General features: G+C 38.6%; 2 protein-coding genes across 2 annotated transcripts in view; both read left to right on the top strand.

The window, feature by feature from the left end:
- scn1laa (sodium channel, voltage-gated, type I-like, alpha) overlaps positions 1–8,852 on the top strand; it is a 29,845-nt gene extending 20,993 nt beyond the window's left edge. The window contains exons 18-27 of the mRNA XM_044366844.1: positions 77–209; positions 320–474; positions 885–1,058; positions 1,300–1,422; positions 3,606–3,881; positions 4,072–4,128; positions 4,790–4,927; positions 5,037–5,141; positions 5,256–5,526; positions 5,639–8,852. Coding sequence (XP_044222779.1) covers positions 77–209; positions 320–474; positions 885–1,058; positions 1,300–1,422; positions 3,606–3,881; positions 4,072–4,128; positions 4,790–4,927; positions 5,037–5,141; positions 5,256–5,526; positions 5,639–6,828 — 2,622 coding nt within the window. The 3' untranslated portion in view covers positions 6,829–8,852. The remainder of the gene's footprint in view (positions 1–76; positions 210–319; positions 475–884; positions 1,059–1,299; positions 1,423–3,605; positions 3,882–4,071; positions 4,129–4,789; positions 4,928–5,036; positions 5,142–5,255; positions 5,527–5,638) is intronic.
- Positions 8,853–13,878: 5,026 nt separating this feature from the next.
- ttc21b (tetratricopeptide repeat domain 21B) lies at positions 13,879–25,474 on the top strand. Its single transcript, XM_044366845.1, has 29 exons — positions 13,879–14,089; positions 14,454–14,583; positions 14,680–14,790; positions 14,882–15,048; positions 15,157–15,279; positions 15,606–15,763; positions 16,420–16,504; positions 16,656–16,754; positions 16,887–17,079; positions 17,182–17,279; positions 17,546–17,746; positions 17,983–18,112; positions 18,198–18,355; positions 18,658–18,882; positions 19,127–19,365; positions 19,814–19,886; positions 21,422–21,532; positions 21,614–21,752; positions 21,854–21,960; positions 22,172–22,360; positions 22,577–22,687; positions 22,780–22,861; positions 22,945–23,095; positions 23,187–23,348; positions 23,484–23,679; positions 23,999–24,223; positions 24,397–24,517; positions 24,608–24,675; positions 24,765–25,474. The coding sequence occupies exons 1-29, from the start codon at positions 14,069–14,071 to the stop codon at positions 24,840–24,842; spliced, it is 3,951 nt and encodes a 1,316-aa protein (XP_044222780.1). The 5' UTR covers positions 13,879–14,068; the 3' UTR covers positions 24,843–25,474.
- Positions 25,475–25,499: the final 25 nt, after the last annotated feature.

Below are 25,499 nucleotides of genomic sequence, written 5' to 3'. Positions count from 1 at the left end.
TGAACAGACAGCTGCTCCTTACATTTGCCATCATAAGCTCATCTAACGCTATATTTTTCTTTGGCTTCATCTACAGAATGTAGATGACGATGGCCAGCTCAGCTCCTCAGAGGGCAGCACAGTGGACTATGGGGAAGGTGGGGAGGGAAGAGAATCTATAGATTTTGAATTAAACGAATCTATGGATCCTGACGCCTGCTTTCCTGCTGGTGAATATTACTGCAACTACTGCCGCCACTTAACCTTCTACAGCTTTGGAGTCAGTCTCATGCTGCATATTACACTGCTAAAACACCATCCCCCCTTTGTCTCTGCGCAGGCTGTGTGCAAAAGTTCCAGTGTTGTCAGGTAAATGTGGAGGTGGGCTGGTGGAAAATATGGTGGACACTAAGAAAAACCTGTTATCAGATAGTGGAGCACAACTGGTTTGAGAGCTTCATCATCTTCATGATCCTGCTTAGCAGTGGGGCACTGGTAAGTCTCTGTGGGAAAAAAAAAATGCTGATAGAGTTGTTTTTGATTTGGCTGCTCTCATTTATTTACATATTGTTTTTGGCATTTGTCATCAGTAGAGTCTCAAACAACTCAACTGCATTTAAAGAGTTTTCCATTTAATGTTATTGAGTTAGTGCCATCTCACGTCAGTTTCTTGTCATTGCTATGGTTTTGTATACATTTAGAAAACGTCTCATTCTCTTTAAAGTACAGTCAAGATTTTGAATGAGGTTAACAGGTTTCTATTGTAAACACATTCTAAATGTCATGCATTTACAGATTACTCCTTATATCTTTAAATAACATCAACTGTGACAATTGGCATATTTGGCATTGCTGAAACTTGTATCCACAGTTAATCACTCACTATCTTTTTGATTCACATCCAGGCATTTGAAGATATCTACATTGAGAAGAGGAAGACCATTAAAACGGTGTTGGAGTTTTCAGACAAAATCTTTACCTACATCTTCATTCTGGAGATGTTACTGAAATGGGTTGCGTATGGATTTGCCAAGTATTTCACAAATGCCTGGTGTTGGCTGGATTTCCTCATTGTTGATGTACGTTGAAACATCTCTCTGCTTATACATAAAAAGACATATAGTGAAAGTTATTTATTTTTAACTTTTTGAGAACAATTCTTGCGATCTGATAGATCACTGTGAAAAATTACTACCACAGTGTGTGGAAATGCTCCCTTTTGCTTTATTTGTGCCCTCTGAGAGCTTGCATGTGTGTGTGTGTGTGTGTGTGTGTGTGTGTGTGTGTGTGTGTGTGTGTGTGTGTGTGTGTGTGTTCCAGGTTTCACTGGTCAGTCTGGTAGCCAATACCATGGGATGTGCTGAACTTGGTGCCATCAAGTCTCTGAGAACCCTGCGAGCTCTGAGGCCCCTGAGAGCCCTGTCACGATTTGAGGGCATGAGGGTAAGAGTCATTGGATTTCCCCACCCACTCTGGGTCCTGGTGCATTACCACCAGCTCACCACACTGGGACAGAGCACGGGCACTCTACAGTCTGGTGAAGAGCAGCATATACAAGCTCTGCCACTTTGCAAGACCTAAACAGCAGATACCACAAAAATATGTTGCATGTAAATGAGGCATTCCTCTTCTTCCCTGATCCTCTTTCTCCAGTAGTTATTTGTGCTAAGAGTTGACTTAAATACTTAAATTACAAAGTTGATCACTTTCTTTGAATAACCTTCTAATTATTCACTAGTGATGCAGAATTTTGTGAAATTATTTTTGTTATTTTTTGCTTTCTTGCAGAAAGTTAGATGATAAGATTGATACTACTAAGTTAGAGTAGTCATGTGCACATTCACAGTGGGACAGAATGCTAGATACAAAAAATCAATACAATTGCAATACAAGGACTACCTGCACTGCTCCCTTTAATTTTTATTATAGATGGGTCAAAACATTGCTAATAAAAAGATTGATACTACTCGCATATCTGTCCATTAAATATCAAGCTGCAGCCAGTACCTTAGCATGGCATAAAGACTTTAAACTAAGGCAAACGGCTAGCCCGGTTCTGTCTAAAGGGAACAAAATCCTACCACCACATCTAAAGCTCACTAATTAACAGGTTATATATCAGTTGTTTAAAGAGGACCTGTTATGCTTTTCCTTATTTTCAGTCATATATATAATGTTACAATGACAGATGTTCATATTAAACGTGGATAAAGTGTCAAATAATGAGGTAAACATTGGTCGCCTACAGTTCTTCATCAAACATCTCACTGTGACTGTTCTCGCTTGCACTATTCCTCCCTGCATTATTTCTAACTGATCCGCTGAACAAAGAGCTCCAAATATCTCCATATGTTGTTGTGTCGACCAGTTTTTAGCACTGCTAACGAATCTCAGCTAATTCAGTAAAGAACACATTTCATTTCCTTTAAATTCTTCACAATAAAAGTCTGGTATTATTTAGTCATTTAAAAGTTTTTAATATGAAGCTGCAAAAGCAGGAAATGCTGGGTTTTTATTAGAAGTAACTTAACACAAATCTGATACAGCTGCCCCTCACTAGGCTTCCTGAAGCTGGCCAATCAGAACAGAGTGGACTCATCGGGAGGGAGGCCTTTAAGAGACAGGAGCCAAGAGTGGCTGTTAAGAGACAGGCTGAACCGAGGGGCTGCATAAAGGGCCAGTATAAGATAAATAAAGAGTTTTTTGAACTGTGAATCACACAAAGTTACTCTAGCTAGCTTTTTTGCCTTGTTTTCAGTCTTAATGCTAACCATACCCTGGCTCTAGCTTCATATTTAACAGACAGATATGAGAGTGGTATCAATCTTGCCCACTAATTCTCAGCAAAAAAGCAAATAAGGGTATGTCTTACAAGTGGCGCCATGTCTGTTGTAACAAGAATAAAACAATTTTTTTTTTAAACTGCTTCTTATACCATTACAATATTTTGCTGTGCAATGCAAGCATGGCTTAAACAGGGGTTGATAACTTATGTAACTGAAGGGGGAGGGTTGTCAGCTGCTGAAATCAATGCAGCATGTATTGATTAGTTGCTTTCGTATTGTGGTGGTCTAGATTTAGAGCACTGTTATGATGATGGTCTTTCCTCACGTGGTAGCCAGTGAATTCCCTCATTTGCATGAACAGCTTCTCATGTCTGTCAGTAGCAGTACATTAGTTTCCATTATAATTTCACAGTTTTGGATATTGTTTGCTGGAGTCTTTAACATTTTTTTCATGTTTTATTTATGCTTTTGTTTACAGTAAGCACATTTTGTGGTGTCCTCCTGCCTCTACAAGGTGTTCTGTTTCAATGTTTCTCTAAAATTTAGTTGTAACCCATTTAAATCACTTTTGGATACATAGTATATTTTATTTCATCAATCTCCTGCCTCTTTTCCTAATTCTTTCCCCACTTTAACCATGCAATTGTCATTGTGAATGAGCTTTGGTGTTAGTCATAGCTGTGATGAGCTCTTGCTGATGTGCATGTTGGCACTCAAACATTCACTCTTGTGTTTTCCTATTCTGACCATTACTAAAGTATACAGTGTTGTGCATCAATTCTACATTCTGTGATCTCTGCCTGCAGTAAATATGGGTTATGTTTGTGTGTTGGTGTGTAGGTGGTTGTCAATGCTCTGCTAGGAGCCATTCCTTCCATCTTCAATGTGCTGTTGGTATGTCTCATCTTCTGGCTCATCTTCAGCATCATGGGAGTCAACCTATTCGCAGGAAAGTACTACCATTGTGTCAACACAACCACAAATGAGATGCTCCTTAGAGAGGTAGTGAAGAACAAGTCAGAGTGTGATGCCTTGGGGAAAGACGTTGCTCACTGGAAGAATGTTAAAATCAACTTTGACAATGTTGGCATGGGTTACCTTGCACTGCTGCAAGTGGTAAGTAATAGATAATAGTAATTAATAGTAATAGTAAAGATAAGAATAAATAGTAATAGATGTAGATAATAGCACAGAGTTTGCATTTTTAAGCTTGTAAATATCTCATTTGCTGTATTGGTGGAAAATAGGTGGAAACATCAAAGGGTTACTACAACATTTTTGTTGATATTTTTCCATTTTGATACAGGCTACGTTCAAGGGCTGGACGAAAATAATGTATGCTGCTGTTGACTCTCCACTCAAGGTGATTCAATTTCAAATTCAGTTCATCCATGTTGTAAACTGTAAACTCTCATAAACTGTGCTTCTCAATTTTCATGAAATCAAACCACATTTTTGATACCTGATAGCCAGTCAATGTGTTTACATTCTGAAATTACCTCTCTATATAATAGTTTTAATTGTTAGTGGTGAAGTCTGCCATTTCAATACTGGATTCGAATTGCCTTCACATACACAGGGGATTCACAGAAAACAAGGAATTTACATAGTGCAGTGTTATTGTAATTTTATGTCATTGATATCAGTCTCACTGTTTACTGTCAGACTGTACAGAGCTGTTTGCATTTGTTCAATTGCCAACACACGTATTGTGAAGTAGTCACAGGAAACAATGTCTTTGTATCTGAGGTTAACACAGACTGTTACTTCATCAAAAATGCATCTAACAAACAAGACAGTGGCATTTTTGGCATTTTTCATCAGCAGATCATTTTTAATTTTTGCAAGGGCATAATAGACCAAGAAGAAGCAGCCCCAGTGAGTTGTTAGATGAAGAAGTTGCCAATTTCTCAGTAAGGTGTTGAGTGGAAGTAACTACGGCTGCCATCAAATCAACCAGGGCTGAAGATTTAAGCATTATAACTGTAACATTCTGATGTCTCCATTTTCTTTCACTTTTATAGCAAGAAGACCAACCAAAGTATGAGATCAACCTGAAGATGTACATGTATTTTGTTGTTTTCATCATATTTGGAGCCTTCTTCACACTCAATCTCTTCATTGGTGTCATTATAGACAATTTCAATCAACAAAAGAAAAAGATAAGTATCTAAACAAAATTTGATATTCTGACTTTAATTTCACTGACATGCAATATTTAAAAGCATTACATGCTGTAATAATTTAACATGCCTTGCATTCCCTCTTTACTTTGGAGGTCAAGACATCTTCATGACTGAAGAACAGAAGAAATACTACAACGCCATGAAAAAGTTGGGATCAAAGAAACCACAAAAACCTATTCCTAGACCATCAGTATGTAACTTTAATCATGACTGCATCTAATCTGCATTGCAAATCTTATCTTATCTTATCTGTTTTATAGAAACTAAAATGTATTTTTGTTTCTCTGCCTTGTGTATATTTCAGAACAAGATTCAAGGATACCTCTTTGACTTCACCACGAAACAAGCATTTGACATTGTAATAATGGTTCTCATATGGCTCAATATGGTAGCTATGATGGTGGAAACTGCTGAGCAGTCACCACGAAAGAAAAACATTCTATACTATGTTAATCTGGTCTTCATTATCCTCTTCACTGGAGAGTGTTTGTTGAAGATGATCTCACTCCGCCAGTACTATTTCACAAATGGGTGGAATATATTTGATTTCATCGTGGTCATTCTGTCAATCATTGGTATGACCCACCTCTGTCTACTGTGGTGCTGAAATGAATCATAATCATTAATTTTGTCAGTATACCTGTAGTGTTTACAGTTTGTCTAATATGTTTTGCTTTCTTTCCTCAGGCACATTTCTCTCAGATCTGATTGAGACGTATTTTGTTTCACCAACCTTGTTCAGAGTCATCCGATTGGCTCGAATTGGCCGCATCCTCCGCCTTATTAAAAGTGCCAAAGGAATCCGCACACTCTTGTTTGCCTTGATGATGTCACTTCCTGCCTTGTTCAACATTGGTCTCTTGCTCTTCTTGGTTATGTTTATTTATGCCATCTTTGGCATGTCAAACTTTGCTTACGTCAAAAAAGAAGAGGGCATTGATGACCTTTTCAATTTCGAGACATTTGGAAACAGCATGATCTGTTTGTTCCAGATCACCACGTCCGCAGGATGGGATGGCCTGCTAGCTCCCATTCTTAACAAAAATGAAGACGAGTGCGACAATGCCACGGAGCATCCTGGTAGTTCTGTTAAAGGAGACTGTGGAAATCCTCCTGTGGGAATTGCTTTCTTTGTGAGCTACATCATCATCTGTTTCCTTATTGTGGTGAATATGTACATTGCAGTCATTCTGGAAAACTTCAGTGTGGCCACTGAGGAGAGTGCAGAACCACTGAGTGAGGATGATTTTGAAATGTTTTATGAGGTCTGGGAGGAGTTTGACCCTGATGCAACCCAGTTCATGGAGTACAATAAACTTTCAGATTTTGCTGATGCTCTGGAGTCACCATTACGCATAGCTAAGCCTAACAAGATCGAACTGATCTCTATGGATCTCCCTATGGTGAGTGGAGAACGCATTCACTGCCTGGACATCCTGTTTGCATTCACGAAACGTGTTCTAGGCGAGGGTGGGGAGATGGACATCCTAAGGGGGCAGATGGAGGAGCGCTTCATGGCCTCCAATCCTTCCAAAGTGTCCTACGAACCCATCACTACCACCCTTCGCCGCAAACAGGAGGACACATCGGCCGTGGTCATCCAGAGAGCATTCAGACAGTATGCAAGGAGACATGCTACCATTAAGCCCTCTGACAAATCCAGGGATAACATTCAGAAGGATGAAACACTCAGTGACAAAGAGGATCTTGTCACAGACAAACTCAATGTTTCTAGTGCGGATAAAAATGACCTAACACCTTCAACAGCCTCTCAACCTCCATGTAACAGTGTGACAACAAATGGAAAAAACAAATATGAAAAAGACAAAAGTGAAAAGGAGGTTATGGGCAAAGATGTCAGGGAGCAAGATATATGAAAGAATATTGGAGATGCAACAAAAACATTTTCATTAATGACAAAATGTTTACAACCTCTGAAAGTGACTAAGACATCCATTTGACTCCCTCTCTTAGTATGGATAACTATGCCAAATTGACCATGCTTAACTGAGTCTAAAGGTTGGTACCTAAAAGGGAAAATTGGTTCATTCAGGCAGTAGTGGGACCATTTCGTTTAGGCTGTTTTCAGGAGCAAGGAAGCCTTTTGGCTCTTTGTGAGGTTGGGCAACATTTCTCAAAGTGTTCTAAAAGACACATTAGTTAATGCTTCAACTTCTATTGCGGCTAGTTCTGCTATCCAGTGTCTTGAATTATGTTATATCACTGACTGTTTGTTAATTTACCTACTTATTTTTCAAGCAGAAAAAAACAGTTTTAATGTTATTACTTTTAGAATGAATAGCTTGGTTGATCGCCTTTTTATACACTTTTTTTACTCTTCAAAAGGGTTGTCCCTTCAGGGGTAGTTTTTACAATGAGCAGCATTGCTTTGAGGCTAGTCTTGCTAACTGATAGCACTTAAAATACTTGACAAATCCAAGAGACAATGTTGGAGTTGCTGCAGTTAACTAGCGATGCAGACCTGCATGAATGTTTCTCCATGATTATGCATGCTAGAGTGTACTATTTTCATCAGCCTCCTTCCCTCCCTGTCCATTACACGTCATGATGCAAAGTATACAGTCACGACATGGGTGTTTTTATACAATAACTTCAAAATCCAGCCAAGTACGTCAAGTATGTTTGAGTATCAGTGTCAGAGCAGTAACACTTGGCAGAAATACTTTGCACATTCAGTTTTGTTGAATCATCAAGAACACTCACATACGTCATCTCAGCTTGCTGTGTGCTACCATTGTTCCATTTACGATATTAGTGATTACTTGCAACTTTTATCATGAAACTGCTAAAAGCAGACTCCTGAACTGAAGGACTGTCTTTCAATGCTGGAAATTCAAGAAAAATTTTGTTTGCACACTGTAAATGACCCTGTTCTAAGTTACCTCGCTTAACCACAAACCTCTGACAGTTTGCTCTGGGAAGATTATCTGTAATATTGTCTGTTTGTAGGACAGGAGCATCACTAGTTAGTGCTTAAAATGTTTAGCATCTCCAAAGTATAGGTCTCCTCCGTGTATCTACTTGTCCCTCATTTTGTCTGTTTTCTTTCTTACTTGTTTTTGATGATGAACCTCAATATGTATTCCATAATGAGTATGGAATTATGGAACAATTAATATTTATTAGCTGTGATATAAAACAAATACTGCATATTCTTCATGTTCTGTTGTATTCAGGCAGACAGGGATATGATACATCCAGCAGTCGCTGTAAGGTAAAAAAAAAATGTATATGTCTATGAAAAAAGTTATATGAATTGTCATTTTTCTTAACAAGACAAAGCCCTGTGTTTAATTACTGGTGATGTTATATGATTATGCTAAGATTTTTTTTAATTCAACCTTTAACTGCATATTTTTATTTGGCAATGATAACTGGGAAAAAGGACAATTGATGTTTTATTTTTTGTGTGTGCTTTGTAAACTGTTTTTCACAGTTTACCTCTCAATCTTTATCATGATAAATATCTAAGTCGGACAGATGATGGCTCGGAATATTATGAATGATTGTCTCAAGGATATGGCATCACACATCGTGTGTGCCCTTGGCTGTTTCCTACTTCTGTTTACATTTTATAGTGCCAGTTCTGTTACTTGTCAGGTCTTCCCATAGCTATGACATCAACCCTAAACTGTGTCGCAACTACATCTGTTGTTCCATGTTATAAAAGTATAATTCCATTAATGTAAGTATATTTTGCATGTAATTAATACACCCAATACTTACACTATACTTTATACATAACGAAAGAATGTTTTGATTACATAGAATTTAACATTTCCCATCATTCATATGCATAATGTTTGTAGTGTATAAAAAACTGCATGCAAGACACTGCTATAACCCATTTCACTGAAAAGCCAAAAGAATAAAGATTACATGTACCTCAAGTATGCCTAACACATTCATTGATTTTATTATGGTATATAAAATATATTTATATACTGGTATACTATGTCACTTATATAAGGTCCGTTTTCATTTAATTTGTGTTTCTTACTTTTGGGATTGAGCATGAGAGTGGGTACCTTTTACTTAAGCTTGTCTAAGGTGGTTTAACAGTATGTAAGGGTGATTAGAGTAATGCCCTTAATTTAAGCTCAATATTGTTATAACATAAAGTCAAGATGAAAACAAAAAGGACATGTAAGTCTGTTGTTCAGAGCAACAGACTTATACTTACAGACTAATATATCATTTTTAAAAGATAGCTAATCTTTTGTTGTTTTTATTTTCCTGAGGCTGAGCTTGTCAGCAGTTGTGTGGTTCGTTTGTCTCTCTGTTGTGTGCAGTTATATGCATTATTTACATACTCACATTTCTTGAAGTTTGAGGTGACTTTGTTGTTCAAACACTAAATGTGTATAATATACCTAATATACTGTAATTTAAAGCACTTTTATTCACAGGAATGAAGGAGATCTTTTATACATTATACTTTTATACCAGTGGGACTGAGCACAGTCTAGTCAGAGAAGGTCTCTTGTCCAAATCAGTGGTGGTCTGTGGTATAAACCACATAGGAAATTAAATAGGATGCCAATACATCAGGGGTGCACAGACTCATCAGCACCCAGTAAATATATTTCATTATAGATTGTAAGGTTATTATTATGTGCCTTAATTGCTTAGCCATGTAGCTTAAAATTGAAGAAATTCTTGTAGACCTTCTGACTGAGAAGGCATCCCCCACTCCCAAACCAGTCCCTCTTCCCTCTACCTGTGGTACCTGCCAGGTAGTGAATCAGCAGTAAGAGGGAGGATGACAGAGAACAAGATGAATGAGTGATAGTGACTGATTACTATGTTTGAATATCACTCAGTGCTTTGATGTCAGGAATATTATGTAATTTGTTAAAATTTTAGATTATTGAGTGTGTAGTGTATAGTGTAGTGTTGTATGTATTCTTAAAATACATAACTTCCAATCTGTCATGAACTGATTATTGATAAAGTACAGGGGGGTGAATGAACGTTCGCAGAGAACACCAAAACAGCCGGGACCACCAATGGTCCAAATAGCATCAGAGATATTCAGTAGAGGCTGATTGCTGACAGGGCATTGAAGAAGGGAATAAATAGCATAAATGTATCACAACTCTTAACTCTTTTTGGCTAAACTGGCAAACCATTCGGAGCATTACTGTATTATCTATTAATCCTACATAAGCATGAGTCAAATTAATCAACACTCATCCAAAATTTACTGTCAAATACTTACTTTCCTCTCCCTGGTATGAATAAACAAAACTTACTTAAGTGTGATTAATTAATATTTCTCTCAATGAGACTTTTCTTTCTTTTTTTTTTTTAGGTTTGAATGTAATTTAGAATTTGTAATAATTTGGTTTCTTCTAATTTGATTGGAAAAGTCTGAAAGTTGCAAAGTCTTAGACAATGTATATCTAAGAAATAACCACAATTCTTAATGCATTTCTTAAACAAAAGAATTAAACAAATATTTTCTTCCTAACATTTTGGTTATATTACATATTGAAGCTGGATTTTAAGAGTTAATGCCCTTCCTCAACTGTGCTTCATTTTTTTTTGGTAAACAAATGTAATTGATATCAGGAAAGCAAGAATTCATCATCATAGTTGAATGAAACTGATAAGTAATCATGAGTCTATCTTAATAACTTACAGTAGAGTGAGGGGATTTAATTTAGAAAAATGGATCTAAAGTGCTAACCATATAAATGATTCAGAAACATTAAGGCTTTACAGTCAGTCTTCATGACTGTTACAATGATGATAGCTACCAAATCACAATCAGCATTAGTCAGTTATCAGTGCCCTTTTCACATGAAAAATGTAATGAGCACTCAAACTGTAAATGGCTCAATTTATCACTTTAATCAAATTAAAGTGGCATGACAATACACTACATGTAAAAATTTCTTCAAAATATTTTAACCTCCAATGGCCAAGAAGGGATTTCAAAATGAAAAAAATTGTACAGGTTTATGATATTTTCATGTTAGTGTGCAGGATGTTTTATCTGTTCAAGGAGCTATATTCTGGTTTCTGAGTGTGCTTTGAGGCTTCTGCCGGAAACTATTAGCATCTTAAGAGGGTGGAACATTTTATTAATTATTAATAACAGTCCAAATATTCATTACAGTCCAACCCTCGCTTTTACCTATTGTGGCTGATGAATCCAGAGGGCAGTAAACAAGAGGCTGATGGCAGAGTGCTGATTATCCCTGCCATTCTGTCTCAAGATGATGATATGATTATCATTTTGCACCACACCCACTCACAGTACTTAATGGCTCACATGTTTTCCTGACAAGCCAGCCAGCAGAGCAATTGAGTGGTCTATGAATAAATGTTTACTAGCATGTTCCCAAAACTCAGGACATCACAATAGCAGCAAACTGGCAATTATATTTAAAAAAAGGTCAAAAGATTGTTTATCTGTAGGCACAAAATCTTTGCTTATAATGTCATCCATCAAGTGATGTAAGAGAACCAATATACTACGAAATGTACCCTGTGATTGAAACCAGCACACAGCCCCACTGATGGCAACAAGTGGGGTTACAGATTCCTTATTTTAATGACCAGTAAATCAAGAGTGATTCTGCAGATTCTCCTTGCCTGTTGCCCAGCAACATGACATCAAGCTCCTCTGTTAGACTGCATTAGGGTGAAAGGTCGGAAGTTGGTCTGCGTCCGCACCCCTGGAGTCTCGCAAGCTAGACAATAATATGTGGACATGTGATATGTGAAAGGATGTCTGTTTGGCTTGGGATCCTGCCACTGGCATGCATGGAGGGGCATGCCGAAAAACAATTGAGAGAAATCTGAGAATGCTACCCATAACAGCTCTGTAATTGTATTTGCTCTAGATAGATGGGAAGAAAATCCCATTAGATTAGGTAGTGGTGAGTTCCTCCCCTACCTTCCCAATGTGCCAATAGACAGACACACACTCTCAACCACTGAATAGCGCGCACACACACGTGCACACACACACTGTTTCAAGTGAACAAATACGGCACCTCATCCAGTATAACTACAACAGACTATTGCACACATTCATGTTTGCTTCATTAAATATTACAACCATATAGTCTATATACAGTAAAGTAACTGCAAACATGTAAGCATATAACAACCCCTGACCATCAATAAAATACATGTTGTATATTTACAAGGGTAAATTAGTACATGCTTGCCCGGGAACTGAAATGCAAAGCAATCAAATTTCAAGCAACTTTTATTGCAACACATGTGGAAAAAGAAATAAAAGAGTTCATTTGCTAGTGAACTACTTGTATTATTGAGCATGGCTCTTTGATCAATAATGGTCTGTACAAACCACAATGGATATAGCCATTAGAATGCTATAGCAGTATATCCCAGGGGGTACATATTCCACAGTCTTTCCTCTAATAGGTTTTCAGATGCATTCTTTGTAAGTGCAACAACACATGCAGTATTTATTGCTCTTTGCTGTGTATAACACCTTGATTGTCTATCATGTAACTGCTCTGTATGAGTATTATTGAAAATGTCATTTATTCTATTTGGAATAATGAATTCATAAGCACAAAATAGTTTAGCTCATATTATTATTCATATAAATTCTGGTAAACCTCTTACAATATGGGTTCAAAACTGTGAGCTACATTGTCTGGTACAGCACACAGACATTTCCCATTGCTGCACATGCTCAGAGCTCGATACCAACCTGATTTACTCTTCCATTGATGTTTGCTGCAGAGAGTAATGATTATGTGCCAGAGTTAGTGCTAAATAGTATCTGACAAGGCATGGAAAGGTCTCTCTTGGAACAGTTGCACCCATGCCGGACACTGGCTGCTCCTGCCATAGACTCAACACTGTAGACATCAAGAGTTCATACTTAACAGTCAATGCACGGTGTTGCATAACATTGGGGCACCAATTACCACTGGCTGGATGGAAATATGTTTCCACTGCACATTGTAAACTATGTAAAGCTGCTTTGTTTACAGGTGGGAACTTGTGCAAACTTTCTTGTTTTCTTGTTTGGATGAGCTGAGCAATAATCTAGTTTTTTATTACACAAAAATTAATAAGGTGTTGACATTATTTCTCCATTTATTTCCTAAGCTGAGGATAGTAAATTGTGTAGGTCTAGCAAACAGAAGATCAGCCCAACACGAGCCCTACCCACCACATTAATCCAACCTGTGTGAGAGTGATCCAGTTTACTGGAACGATCTGAGGTTCCTCAAATCATTTCCATATAATCAAAGTAGGTTAAACTTACTTTGACATGCAATATTTTTTTCTGTATGTTGCATCAAATGCCCTAGAATTCAAAACATGCTATCTTACAAAATCACGGTGCATAGAAATTCATCAATGAATTTATATTCATTACCACAAGCCCCCGCACACACCCACATAAACACACACAGGGGTTACTTTTTTAAAATCTAAAATCATCATCTGAATGAATTTATTTGCCCTTTTTTTCAAATATTATGTTTTCAGTAGTATCAACTAAAGACCTTTATTCATCATTTTATTATTTTTATTATTAAGCCACTGTTAATGCAATCAATAGTCGTAGCAGTAGTAGTGTAGTAGGCTGTGATGACATTTAATAAAAGGATGACTACGCCGCCTAGAGATACAAATACGGAAGTACCTCAACGCAAAAGTAAAGATGGCGGGGAAATTGTCTATTTGTTCCTGAGTTTTGTCTTTAAGGCCTTATCCCAGGCTGAGAGATCCCATACATTTTATCAATAATTGCCCAAAACTTTACCAATCAAATATTTAAGGATAAGAAAAATAGTATCAGCTATGGTTGTGGGATTTGGATCTGCCAATTATACTAATTGAGGCGAGATATACAGGCAGCCGTGAAGGAAGTGGTGCCTGATAGAAAAAACTGAGAGAATAATAACCCATAGTACGGAAGCTTGCTGTTACTAAGTTACGGAACAACGCAAAAGGAGTTAGTTCAATATGGCGAAAATACAACGAAAACTGCAATAATAATAGTGTTCTTATCCTTTTATACAATGAAAACAGGGTAAATCGGCATTTATTCACCCGTCAGTTACTGTATAAGCATAAAGTGTCTCAGTCAAGATGGAGAGCGAAGAGACATTGGTAAGTGAACATGTTTTAATGATTCAATAACGCTACTTGAGGCTCCATATTAAAGTGGAGATTCGCCCAGTGTAAATGAAATAATATTAGTAAACTAAATGATGTTAGGTAGCTAATAGCTACTAAGATATGTAACGGTAGCTAGGTTAAACGAGAGAGGACTGTTCGTAAGACCTTTCAAAATGTTAAGCTGTTGACCGTAAATGAAGCTACTTAAGCTTAAGCTAACATGTACTATAGCTTAACGTCAAATGCAGGATTCCTCTTTCAACTTTGCTTTTCAACGAGCAGCTTGTGATTGAGAGCGAGTTTTACAAAGAGTTTTTTGCTACTGTTTACTAACAGTACATTGATTTCCCCTCAGGCTTTGATCAGGTACCATTGCTATGAAAAATATTTCAGTCACGCTGTAAACGCTGCAGCAGCTGCTAAGAGGAAATTCAGCAATGATCCTATCTACAGCTTTTGGCATGCATATGGTACCCTAATGCAAGGTAAGCCTGAAAGAATCAAATAAAATCATAGCATGAGCCTTCTAGTGTCTCTTTGCCCTCTGTCACATGTTCGCTTATGCCATTATTTCACCACAGATCAAATTCAAGAAGCCACAATAGAGTTGGACACAATAAGAGATACTCGAGATGTATCTCTCTGCACGTTAATGGCCCTTGTCTATGCTGAGAAAAAAAAGACAAACCCAGGTAAGCCAGCAAAGTCCTCTTGTCACAGGTGTTTGCCCAGGACTGTACACACTTGTTGGTAATATTCTAATAAGTGTGTTTGCATTCACAGACAGGGAAGTCATTCAAGAACTTGATGCTAAGGTCAAAGAGGATCGTAAAAGTGCATCTCCCAAGAGTCTGTACAATGCTGGGATGTTTCTCTGGCTGTTGGGGCGAAATGATAAAGCAAGGGAGTACACAGAGAGAATGATCAAACTCTCCAATGGCTCTAGAGAGGTGAGACTTGCATTCTTGTCATATGTCTGAGAACTGTTACTCGTCCATTTTATGCTTATGATATGGTGGGCATTCTGGCTTCTCATCTGACTGTTATTTGTTGTTCAGGGGATAATTCTGAAAGCCTGGATAGATGTGACATCTGGTAAAGACGCCTATGCCAAAAAGGCTGGAAAATACTTTGATGAGGGACTGAAAGAGAGACAAGATGCTTTTGGCCTGATGGGAAAGGTGAGATAGGAAATGCAGCTCCATATTGACTATTCTCAATTTCCTATGCCTCCTGCAGTACTTATTGTGTCCACCTGAGTCACTTTTTGATTTAAATTGTCCCTCGTCATTACTGTGCTGAGTGTACTTTTAGTGTCTTGCAGTTCCTTTGGACATTAATTGGATTATTCCTCGATAATTTTTGAGACTTTGCATCCATTGTTGCTCTTGATAAGTTTATTACTTTTAGACATGTAGATGTTTCATTCGTAATGATTAATATAGATTCATGTATTTTACTAGCCTGTGCATATCATACACCTTACGTAATGGTTTGTCTGTCCTAGGCACAATACTATGAATATCGTCAGAACTACTCTGGAGCATTAGAGATGGTTAATCAAGTCATTGTTAGTTTCCCTGGGTTCTTGCCTGCTCTCATCAAGAAGATGAAACTGTTGCTGAGTCTTCAAGACTGGGAGCAAACCATAGATGCAGCACACAGGTAATCAGTTAGGAGGTTTCTGTCAAATCATACAAAGAGGTCACATCTGCCTCACTGCAAGATTATCTGAGCACTTGTCCCCAGATTTTTAACAAAAGCACAAGAAACACTTACAATGTCTCTGGTGAGATCAGAAAGAGCAGGAAACATTTGCAATCACCACCAGGGATGGAAGAAAAAAAAAACAGTCTGTCTTTACAAATGGCTCTGCATTCAAGTGCAAATGAAACACTAGCGTGATGCCTTGAACCAGTGTATACTGACTAAGCTATTGTTTGTCCTCACCCCTCTGGACAGACGCCAGTGTCAGACAGCATGAAAAGGCCTTTGAGCCAAAGTGCTGGAGTCTAACACCATTCGAAGGATGCGTTGGTTCAGGTTTGCTGAACAGGGGGAAGAGTGATTACTCAGGTTGCACCAACTTCAGAGCCTTGCCCTCACTGAGATGTGAATTAAGAGGGATCCTACCAGCAAACAGTATACTTTACATCCTTAGGCAGACTTCACAGTTCCTTTTAGTTTTAATGTTATTTGTATGGGAGCTTAACACAGTACAGCAGCAGTATCAGATATTCTATGTCTATCAATCAAAAACATCCAAGCTTATTAAGTGTAGGAGATGGACTTCATTCACTGGGCCTTGTGTCATATTTCAGGCTTTTACAGAAGGATAAAAATAACCTGGAGGCCCTACAGATGCTAGCTCTACATTCTTTATGTAGAGATGGAGATATTACAGAGGTAAAGTTCACACACCTTCGCATGTTCATACTTGTAGCAAATCAGCAGGAATTGGAATAAAATGTGAAATACTCACAGTTACATATGATGGATCAGTGGTAAAGTGCTGGTAAATTTACAGAAACTGTTTTTACCCCCCCCTCACTGGCAGTCAACAAAGCAGCTTTCAAACCTCATCACCAGCTTGGAAATTGTGGAACCACACAACCCTGAGCTTTTCTACAGGATGTCTCTAGCCTTCACCCGTGTTGTAAGATTATTTTCTATCTTCTGTCTGCATTCTTGATGCTACAGTATTGGGCCTTTTTTACTGAAGAGGTCCTTGACTTGCATTCTTGGAAATTCAGCATTTATTGCATTTATTGTTGTTGTTTCCTTATAGTGTGGACGAAATGAGAAAGTGATCGAGCAGACGTTCAGAATGGTGGAAAGAGCTTTCTCTTTGGCATCGGGGGACTCAGATTTAGCCACAGAGTTGGGCTACCAGATGGTGCTTCAAGGCAGAATCAAAGAGGCCATGAAGTGGTACAAGACTGCCATGACTTTGGATGAAACTAGTGTTTCTGCTTTGACTGGTAACATGTTACAATGATTAATGATGCCTACATGCCTACACTCCAGCTCTATACATACTTTATAAACAAATTCTTGAGATATAGCATTTTTTCTCTACACAGGTATAATTCGTTGCCAGCTGATAGAGGGCCACCTTGAAGATGCAGAGCAACAGTTGGAATTTCTCACAGAGATTCAACAGTCCATTGGGAAATCAGGGGTAATGTCTTTTTATAAATGCTGATAGATGGCAACATGAAGTGTCTTTTACAATATTAAAAGTATTGTAGAGGATGAGACCTAACATTATTTACAGTCAACTGTTTTTCAAAGCACTAACCACACTATTTTTTATGTCTTTCATCATCGTCTTGTGTAAAATGCCCTTGTCGAGTTTTCCTCCTTTCTACCTTCCTCTGTCTATTTTCCGACATCAAACCATTTTTGCTTTTCTCCTTCTGTAATTCTGTTTTTCAACCGCATTAGGAGCTACTCTACCTGCGTGCAGTGCTGGCAGTGAGAAAGCGGCAACCCCAGGAAGAGGTGACCAACCTGCTGAACGATGCAGTGGACACACACTTCTCCACACTCCAGGGTCTACCTCTGGGAGTGGAGTACTTTGAGAAGCTGAACCCTGACTTCCTGTTGGAGATCGTCAAAGAGTATCTTGCACTGTGTCCTGCTAAGGTACGACTTGGAGACTCATCAATGACTGTTGGTCCTTTAAAAAACTGTGTAAATTCTTGGCCTTAAAGGTAGTCACTGCAAGTGTGCCTCAGTAACTTCTATATGTATTTTGCCACTTGTGATTGTGTTTTACTTCACAGATTTGGGGATGGCACTCTATGATAGGGGTATGCATACTTCTCTTAATAAGACTCATTATGAAAAAATAAATAACACTTTTACTGTTGATGTTTCAGCCTCCAGCCCAGGGCCACCCTCCTGCTCCTCAGCTCCAGCACTGTGCCACATTGCTGGATACAGTGGTCAAGATTGTGCCAGGTCTCCTTCAAGGGGTCTTCCTGCTTGCCAAAGTCAGATATCAGTCTGGTGAGCACTGCATTTGAAATAAATATGATTTGGTTGCTTTTCTGTAGATGCTATTTTAAACTGCATTGCCTCTGTGTTTGTTCAGGTGACATTGACGCTGCTCAGAGCGGTCTACATCATTGCTTGGACCAGTGTCCTTCTCATGCAGATGCTCATCTGCTAATGGCACAGATCCATCTGCTGCAGGGTAACTTCACACTGTGCTCCCAGTCACTTGAACTCTGCCTCAGCCATAACTTTGAGGTAAGATCACCATCAGCATGATAGTAATATCAGCAGCAAAATGTGCAGATACATTGCAGTTCTGCCACATTTTTCTTTGACATTTAGGAGCTTTTCAGCTCGTAATCAGTTAGACATATTAATACAACAAAAGTCATACATAAAAAGAAGAAAAAATAGCATCAGATGGATATATTGTATCTGACAAGATAGTTATTTCTTGCTTGAATAAAGAACTCTACCACAGATTTATGTACATGAGCAGCACAGTATTGATGTTGGTTAACTACAAAGACTGTATGTTGCATTCTTGTCCATTTCAGATTCGAGAACATCCGTTGTACCACCTGATCAAAGCTCAGGCAAAGAAGAAGATGGGTGAGCTGACGGAGGCTATTCAGACATTGCAGATGGCCATGAGTCTTCCAGGGGTCCGCCGGGCCGGATCTTCATCCAAGTCCAAGATCAAGAAGATGGAGCTGAGTCCTGCTGACTGTGTCTCCGTCTTCTTGGAGTTAGCTGAGGCCCTGTGGCTCAACGGAGAACAGGTAAGATAGTGAGTTTTTACATAAGAAAGCTTGCATATGATGTTATCCCGTTTAATTTAAAGGTTTTTTTTAAAGCACTCTAGAGGTTGTTCTTTATGGTTTGTGTAATATATTTTTGTGTTTTACTCTGTTGTGATTACTGTTAAAGGTTTTCATTCCAATAGTGTTCATGGGTTTCAACATACTGTATGCTTAGACTTGGAAAAAATACCTTACACACTCACAAATGGATTTAATGTTTCAGCATGAAGCCGCCAAGGTAATGCAGGATGCCATCAATGAGTTCTCGGGCACTCCTGAGGAGCTGCGTGTCACTATTGCCAATGCAGACCTGGCGCTGCTGCGTGGCGACACTGAGTTGGCACTGAGTATGCTCAGAAACATTACTCCTGAGCAGCCCTACTACATCCAAGCCAAGGAGAAAATGGCAGACGTATATCTGAACCACAGAAAAGAGAAACGTCTGTACGCGAGCTGTTACAGGTGAGCAGTAAATTTGAATCCTAATGAACAAAGAAAGTATACTGAAATCTTCAAGTGATCTTTATGTAAGATAGCAGCTGAACAATTGAGCAAAGATACTCCGTCTGAAACCTAATGCACTGTAAATGTTTGTCTGAACAGTAATGGCTGAAAGTTAATTAAATACATGACTCTAGGATGCCTAACATTTCATCCAGTTGAGTCTGAAGTAAAATTCAGAAGACCACAAGCTTAAACTAAATCAGATAAAATCTTAACTGAAGCCATCCATGCAGTAAAGAGGAAATGTGCAAAGCTCTCTCCTGTCTCTTCCTGGTCCCTGATGCTACTTCAATTGACAGCTGAGAAGTAGTAAAGCATGACTGAACCTCAGACCAACAGAGACATATGTCAACATAATGAAGTACTGTACACCATATGTGATGTAACATCTCTGCCTGTTCTCTAGAGAAATGGTGGAGAAGCTGCCCATTCCTCACACATATCTCTTACTGGGTGATGCTTACATGAACATTCAAGAGGTAAGTGGGAGATGCAATGGATCTGTGTCTGATTAGATATTGTCTTTATCACATAACAATGGATTTGTGTGGGTATTGACTCAGTTAGAGTGGCATTAAAACTGCTGCATGCTTCAAATAAACTAATCATAAGTCTAATCACAGTTATATTTTCGCAAAGTCTTTTATTCCGCTTCCAAAATAGCTTAAGTCAAAGGTTTAGTGAATAACTGTCCTTCTCTGATCGATTATAAATAGAAGAGACATAAATGTGTAGCCTCTGTGTTTCATTGTATTTCTATATATCTGTTCTTACCATTCATGTTAAGGAGCCTTGCTGTTTTCTGATCTTTCCCCTGTTGCTGTGCTGTGATGGAACTGTAATGTAGTCCATGACAAAGGTTTTACCTTGGATGATTAGTACCATCAGTGCACAACTGAATATTTTTGGGGGTGCTTCTCTGTAAAATCTAACAAAACATAACACTCCACAGTGCTTCTGCACAAGTTTAGAGTAGCAAGTTAGCAGGAATTGCCCCAAGCCTTTTGTAATCGCATCACTGTGTGAGGTTCTCAGAAATTTCCACTTACTTCCACTCTTGGCTTTGTTCAAATGTATTGATGAAATCATTCTACTGTACAGTAACTGTCAGTAGTTTTATAAACACAGTGAAGGATGTGGCCAGAGAGACACTTGCTGGAAAATCTGAAAAACTGTAGATAACTTAGTGTTCAAGTTGAGAAAAAGTTAAATGTTCTGGCAAATAATGAGTTAAGAATGAAGAGAGAGAGCAAATAGTAGCAGCAAAAACATCCGTGTGTACGATTAAACAAGAATCAACACGTGATTAATGTATGACAGTATTTTAAAATCACTCACTGCATGCACACAGTGGCTCGCAAAGGAACATTAGAAGCACATTCCATATAAGCAGAAGCTTAACAAAAGTAATAAACAACTTATCACCAGGTCAGTGGAAACTAGAGGATTGTAACACAGTATGATATGTATGGTTTATATAAAAGAGGAAATAGGGCTAATAATATAATAAAAAAATAATGCCATAATTGTAGGTGAATGCTCAACTCAGAATGTTAAATAGGGAAGAATAAATGAACTAAATCTAATTAATATGGGAAGTGATTATTTAGTCATCTCATGCCTTTTTGTAGGAAAAACTGTTAGACCACAGTATAAAACAAACAGCACTATCCTGAAGCAGCTTGGTGTTTTAATTAATAAGCTAAACAAAAGGTGCAAAAATAATATCTGAAACAAGAAAGGAGACGGTTAACACAAACTACATATCTCTCACTAATGAAATCAGACGAAAAGCCAAAATGTACCATTCAATGATTTTATGGGTGGTGAGTTGAGCCTCTTAAGAGATCTTATCTCTTTTAATTGTTCCCAACAGCTCTTTGAGGTGTTTACCATGTGTTCACCACATTTTATAAATAATGACATGTATTAGACTCCCTGAATAATATTTACAAAAACTTCAAAGCAACAACAAACCGTCACACCACTTACGGTAAGATGTGTTTATCCTCAGCCAGAGAAAGCCATTGAGGTTTACGAGCATGCCTTGAAGAAAAACCCCAAAGATGGTGCTTTAGCCAGCAAGATCGGGAAAGCTCTGGTCAAGACTCATAACTACGTCAAGGTTTGTATCGAACGCTTTTAAAGATAAACATGATCCACTCAAAGTGAAACCCAGTGTTGACACAAAGCTGCTGTTACACAGGCGATAAATTACTATGAAGCTGCCCTGAAGACTGAGCAACAGAACTTCCTGCGCTATGACCTGGCTGAGCTGCTGATGAAGATGAAGCAGTATGAGCGCTGTGAGAGAGTCCTGCATGATGCTCTGGACCATGAGCCAGGTACTAATGACTTCACGGTACTCCACACACAGTGAACTCTCTTTACTAGGACTCCTGACATCATGTTTCTAACATTTAACATTTTCTTTGGATATACCAAGTGAATGAACTACCAGCCCTCTCAGATGATTGCCGCTATCTGGTCCTGTTGGCAAAGATCCAAAATAAGGTTGACAAAACTGAAGAAGCTTTACTTTCCCTGCAAAGAGTAAGTTTCTAGTTTCTCTGGTTTTCTAAAACTAAAAGTCATCTGTTAGCATTTTGTATCCAAATTTTTATGTGATTATTTCTAAGCGCTCCTTATTGTTCAGTAACCAAATTCTGCAACCTTTTTTTTGTAATCATGTTTTATTACTTGTTTTTATGGAGGTGATTACGATGATTATAGGTTATTGCGGTTGCGCTTATGCTGTTCATAGGCCCGCGATGTGCAGGCCAAGGTGCTGAAACGGGTGCAGTTGGAGCAGCCTGACGCCGTCCCCGTGCAGAAGCAGCTTGCTGCCGAGATCTGCGCCGAGATCGCTAAACACTACACAAGTCAGAGGGGCTATGAGAGAGCAGTCAAATTCTACAAAGAAGCTCTTGTGTATTGTGAGACTGATCGCAAGGTCAGTGCAGCTGAATCAAAACGTCCTGTGTACTCACTGCAGCTGTGGTTGACAAGCCCTGGCATCTTTTTTAGAATCTCATCCCTTTATTTATAAAATGTTGTGATCCTCGTTAGTTTGATTTAAGCAAAAGATCTGATTTATCTATCGTGCCTTGTTTCACAAAGATTGCTGTCACATTATCTAAAAAAAAAATCATGGTCTCCTTATTCGTAGGTGATGCTGGAGTTGGCACGGCTTTACCTTACTCTGGATGAGGTAGACGCGTGCCAGGAGCAATGCAGCATCATTTTGAAGAATGACCAGTTTAACGAAGATGCAACTCTGGTTTGTTCTGTCTGTCTTTTACCACATGTTTTACCATAACCTTTCTTGGAATTTATTTGTAGAGCTTACTTTTAACATATGTTTGTTCTTAGATGATGGCTGACCTTATGTTCAGGAAGCAAGACTATGAACAGGCAGTTTTCCACTTTCAACAACTCCTGGAGCGCAAACCAGGTGCAAAAATCACCACGTGTCTCTTAAGACATTAATACACTACCATCTCTCAAAGCATAATAACTTGCACCTGTTATTTTCAGACAACTACCCAACACTGTCACGTCTTATTGACTTGTTGCGGAGAGCTGGGAAGTTGGAAGAAGTGCCAAGATTTCTTGATATGGCAGAAAAACATTCTTCCAGGACTAGGTTTGATCCTGGGTTTAACTACTGCAAAGGACTTTATCTTTGGTAAGTCTGTTAAGAGTGTTTTCTTGAGATTACGGGGACATCTGTTTCAAGTCTTGCACATTATGTGACTAACCTTGTGCTTGCTGCTCAGGTACACAGGAGAACCCAATGATGCTCTACGACACTTCAACAAAGCACGGAAAGACAATGATTGGGGTCAAAATGCTGTGTATAACATGATTGAAATCTACTTAAATCCTGACAATGACACCATGGGAGGAGAAGTATTTGAGAATTTAGATGGTGAAATTGGGTATGTGTACTCAATAAATAGTATGGAGCATAGTAACTGAAAGATTCGACTCCTCATTATATATTGTGTTTTAACCCTACAGTTCACAGACTTGCTTCTACTGCTAACATGCTTCAACTTCTTTTTTCTCATCAGGAACTCCACAGAGAAGCAGGAGTCGGAGCAGCTTGCTGTGAGAACAGCCGAGAAGCTTCTGAAGGAGTTAAAGCCTCAGACACCGGGTGGACACATACAGCTCCGCATCCTGGAGAACTACTGCTTTCTGGCGACTAAACAGAAGGCCAATGTAGAGAAAGCCCTCACTGTTTTCACAGAGATTGCAAACAATGAGGTAAGCAAACTCCAGATGGTGTGCATGAGTTACATCACCCTCTCCTGTGTAAATATACCCACACCAGGAACTGTCAATTATTTCAGGCTCTCTTAACATCAGTCATACCATTTGGTTATAAACTACTCATTACAGTGTATCAGGCAAATCTTAAATGAATTGTGTACAGTATAAGTCATTGCGATTACTATGTTCTGAGTATTGTTTCACTTTAAATGAAGTCAGTATGTTTTTGATGTAAACAAATGGGAGTGGGAAAAGTTGGGGAAGATGTTTTCAGATTCATCCTGTCTAACAAGGATTCTTTGGTTGATTTCAGAAAGACCACGTGCCAGCCCTGTTGGCCATGGCGACAGCTTACATGATACTAAAACAAACTCCCCGAGCCAGGAACCAGCTCAAACGCATAGCTAAGATGAACTGGAGCATTGTTGACGCCGATGAGTTTGAGAAAAGCTGGCTGCTCCTGGCAGACATCTACATCCATTCGGGGAAGTATGACATGGCTGCGGACCTCTTAAAGAGATGCCTAAATCATAACAAGGTCAGCCTGAAAATATTGTCACTGCTGAAATATAATTTTTTTTGTTACGAGGCCATCCAATTCACACAAAACCTCCCCCCCCCCCCCCCCCCTTATTTTGGAGATTTATAATGCGGAGGCCGATTTTTATGCTTTTTAATTCTTTGTGATAATAATTGCACTTTTTTCCGCAGTCATGCTGTAAAGTTTATGAATATCTGGGCTACATAATGGAAAAAGAGCAGGCGTTCCGTGATGCAGCACTCAACTATGAACTGGCTTGGAAATATGGAAATCAAACTAATCCAAATATTGGTATGTCAACCAAAATCACATGTCCGGTTCTATTTATTTATTAAGAACAAAAGGTATTTCAAAAATGTAATGTCTGTTTTTTTATTTCAGGATACAAGCTTGCTTTCAACTACTTAAAAGCAAAGAGGCATGTTGATGCCATAGATGTGTGTCATAAGGTGGGTGTCAGAACTATGGGTGCCAAGAGTCATAAGAACTTTGATCTTTTTTTTTTCCCACCATGACTCAACTTTACTTCCATCCACAGGTTCTGGCTGCTTATCCAAACTATCCAAGAATTAGAAAGGATGTCCTGGACAAAGCCCGCGTTGCCCTGCGATCTTAAGAGTTGGACCTGCGAGTGTGTATGTGTATGTTTATGTGTGTGTATGTGTGTGTGTGTGTGTGTGTGTGTGTGTGTGTGTGAGAGAGAGAGAGAGAGAGAGAGAGATGGAACCAAGGTCTCCGCAATAAAATTATTTACTTTGATGGAATCCATTTTTATTGTTTGGCTTTTACTGACAAGTTAATGTGCAGTTGTTTCTATTATTTCTTTGGGATACCACTCAACTTGCTATGTACATTTTTTGGAGTATATGAATAATTGGGTGCTGGCAATCAAGAGGGAAAACACAGTGCACAGAGGTTCAGGCACATTCACAACTGAAAGCATTTTTTTTCTCTTTCCTCCCAAAGTCAAATACCAAACTTCTCATTTTTGAGCCTAAAAACAAAAAGATATAGTAGAAGGGAATAGTCTGTATTAAGGGACATTTAAGCTTTATTTATCAGGAATGCATACATGCTCCCTTATCTATCAGATCACCTATTTTCAATCTGATACATGATATCTTCTTATTGTCTTTCAAGTGATTTCCTAAAGCTCATTTATATGAAAATCTGTGTAAAATATTGTTGGATTGTTTGTGTGTATTTCTCATTTTTCAGCATTAAAAGATGAAATTATTTAGACATGAAGATGTCTCTGGTCTGCTGTTTTTTT

Source organism: Thunnus albacares, chromosome 11 (genome assembly GCF_914725855.1).
Source record: "Thunnus albacares chromosome 11, fThuAlb1.1, whole genome shotgun sequence".
Taxonomy (NCBI): Eukaryota; Metazoa; Chordata; class Actinopteri; order Scombriformes; family Scombridae; genus Thunnus; species Thunnus albacares.
Note: the sequence above shows the minus strand (reverse complement) of the source record. Positions and strands in the feature narration are given on the sequence as shown.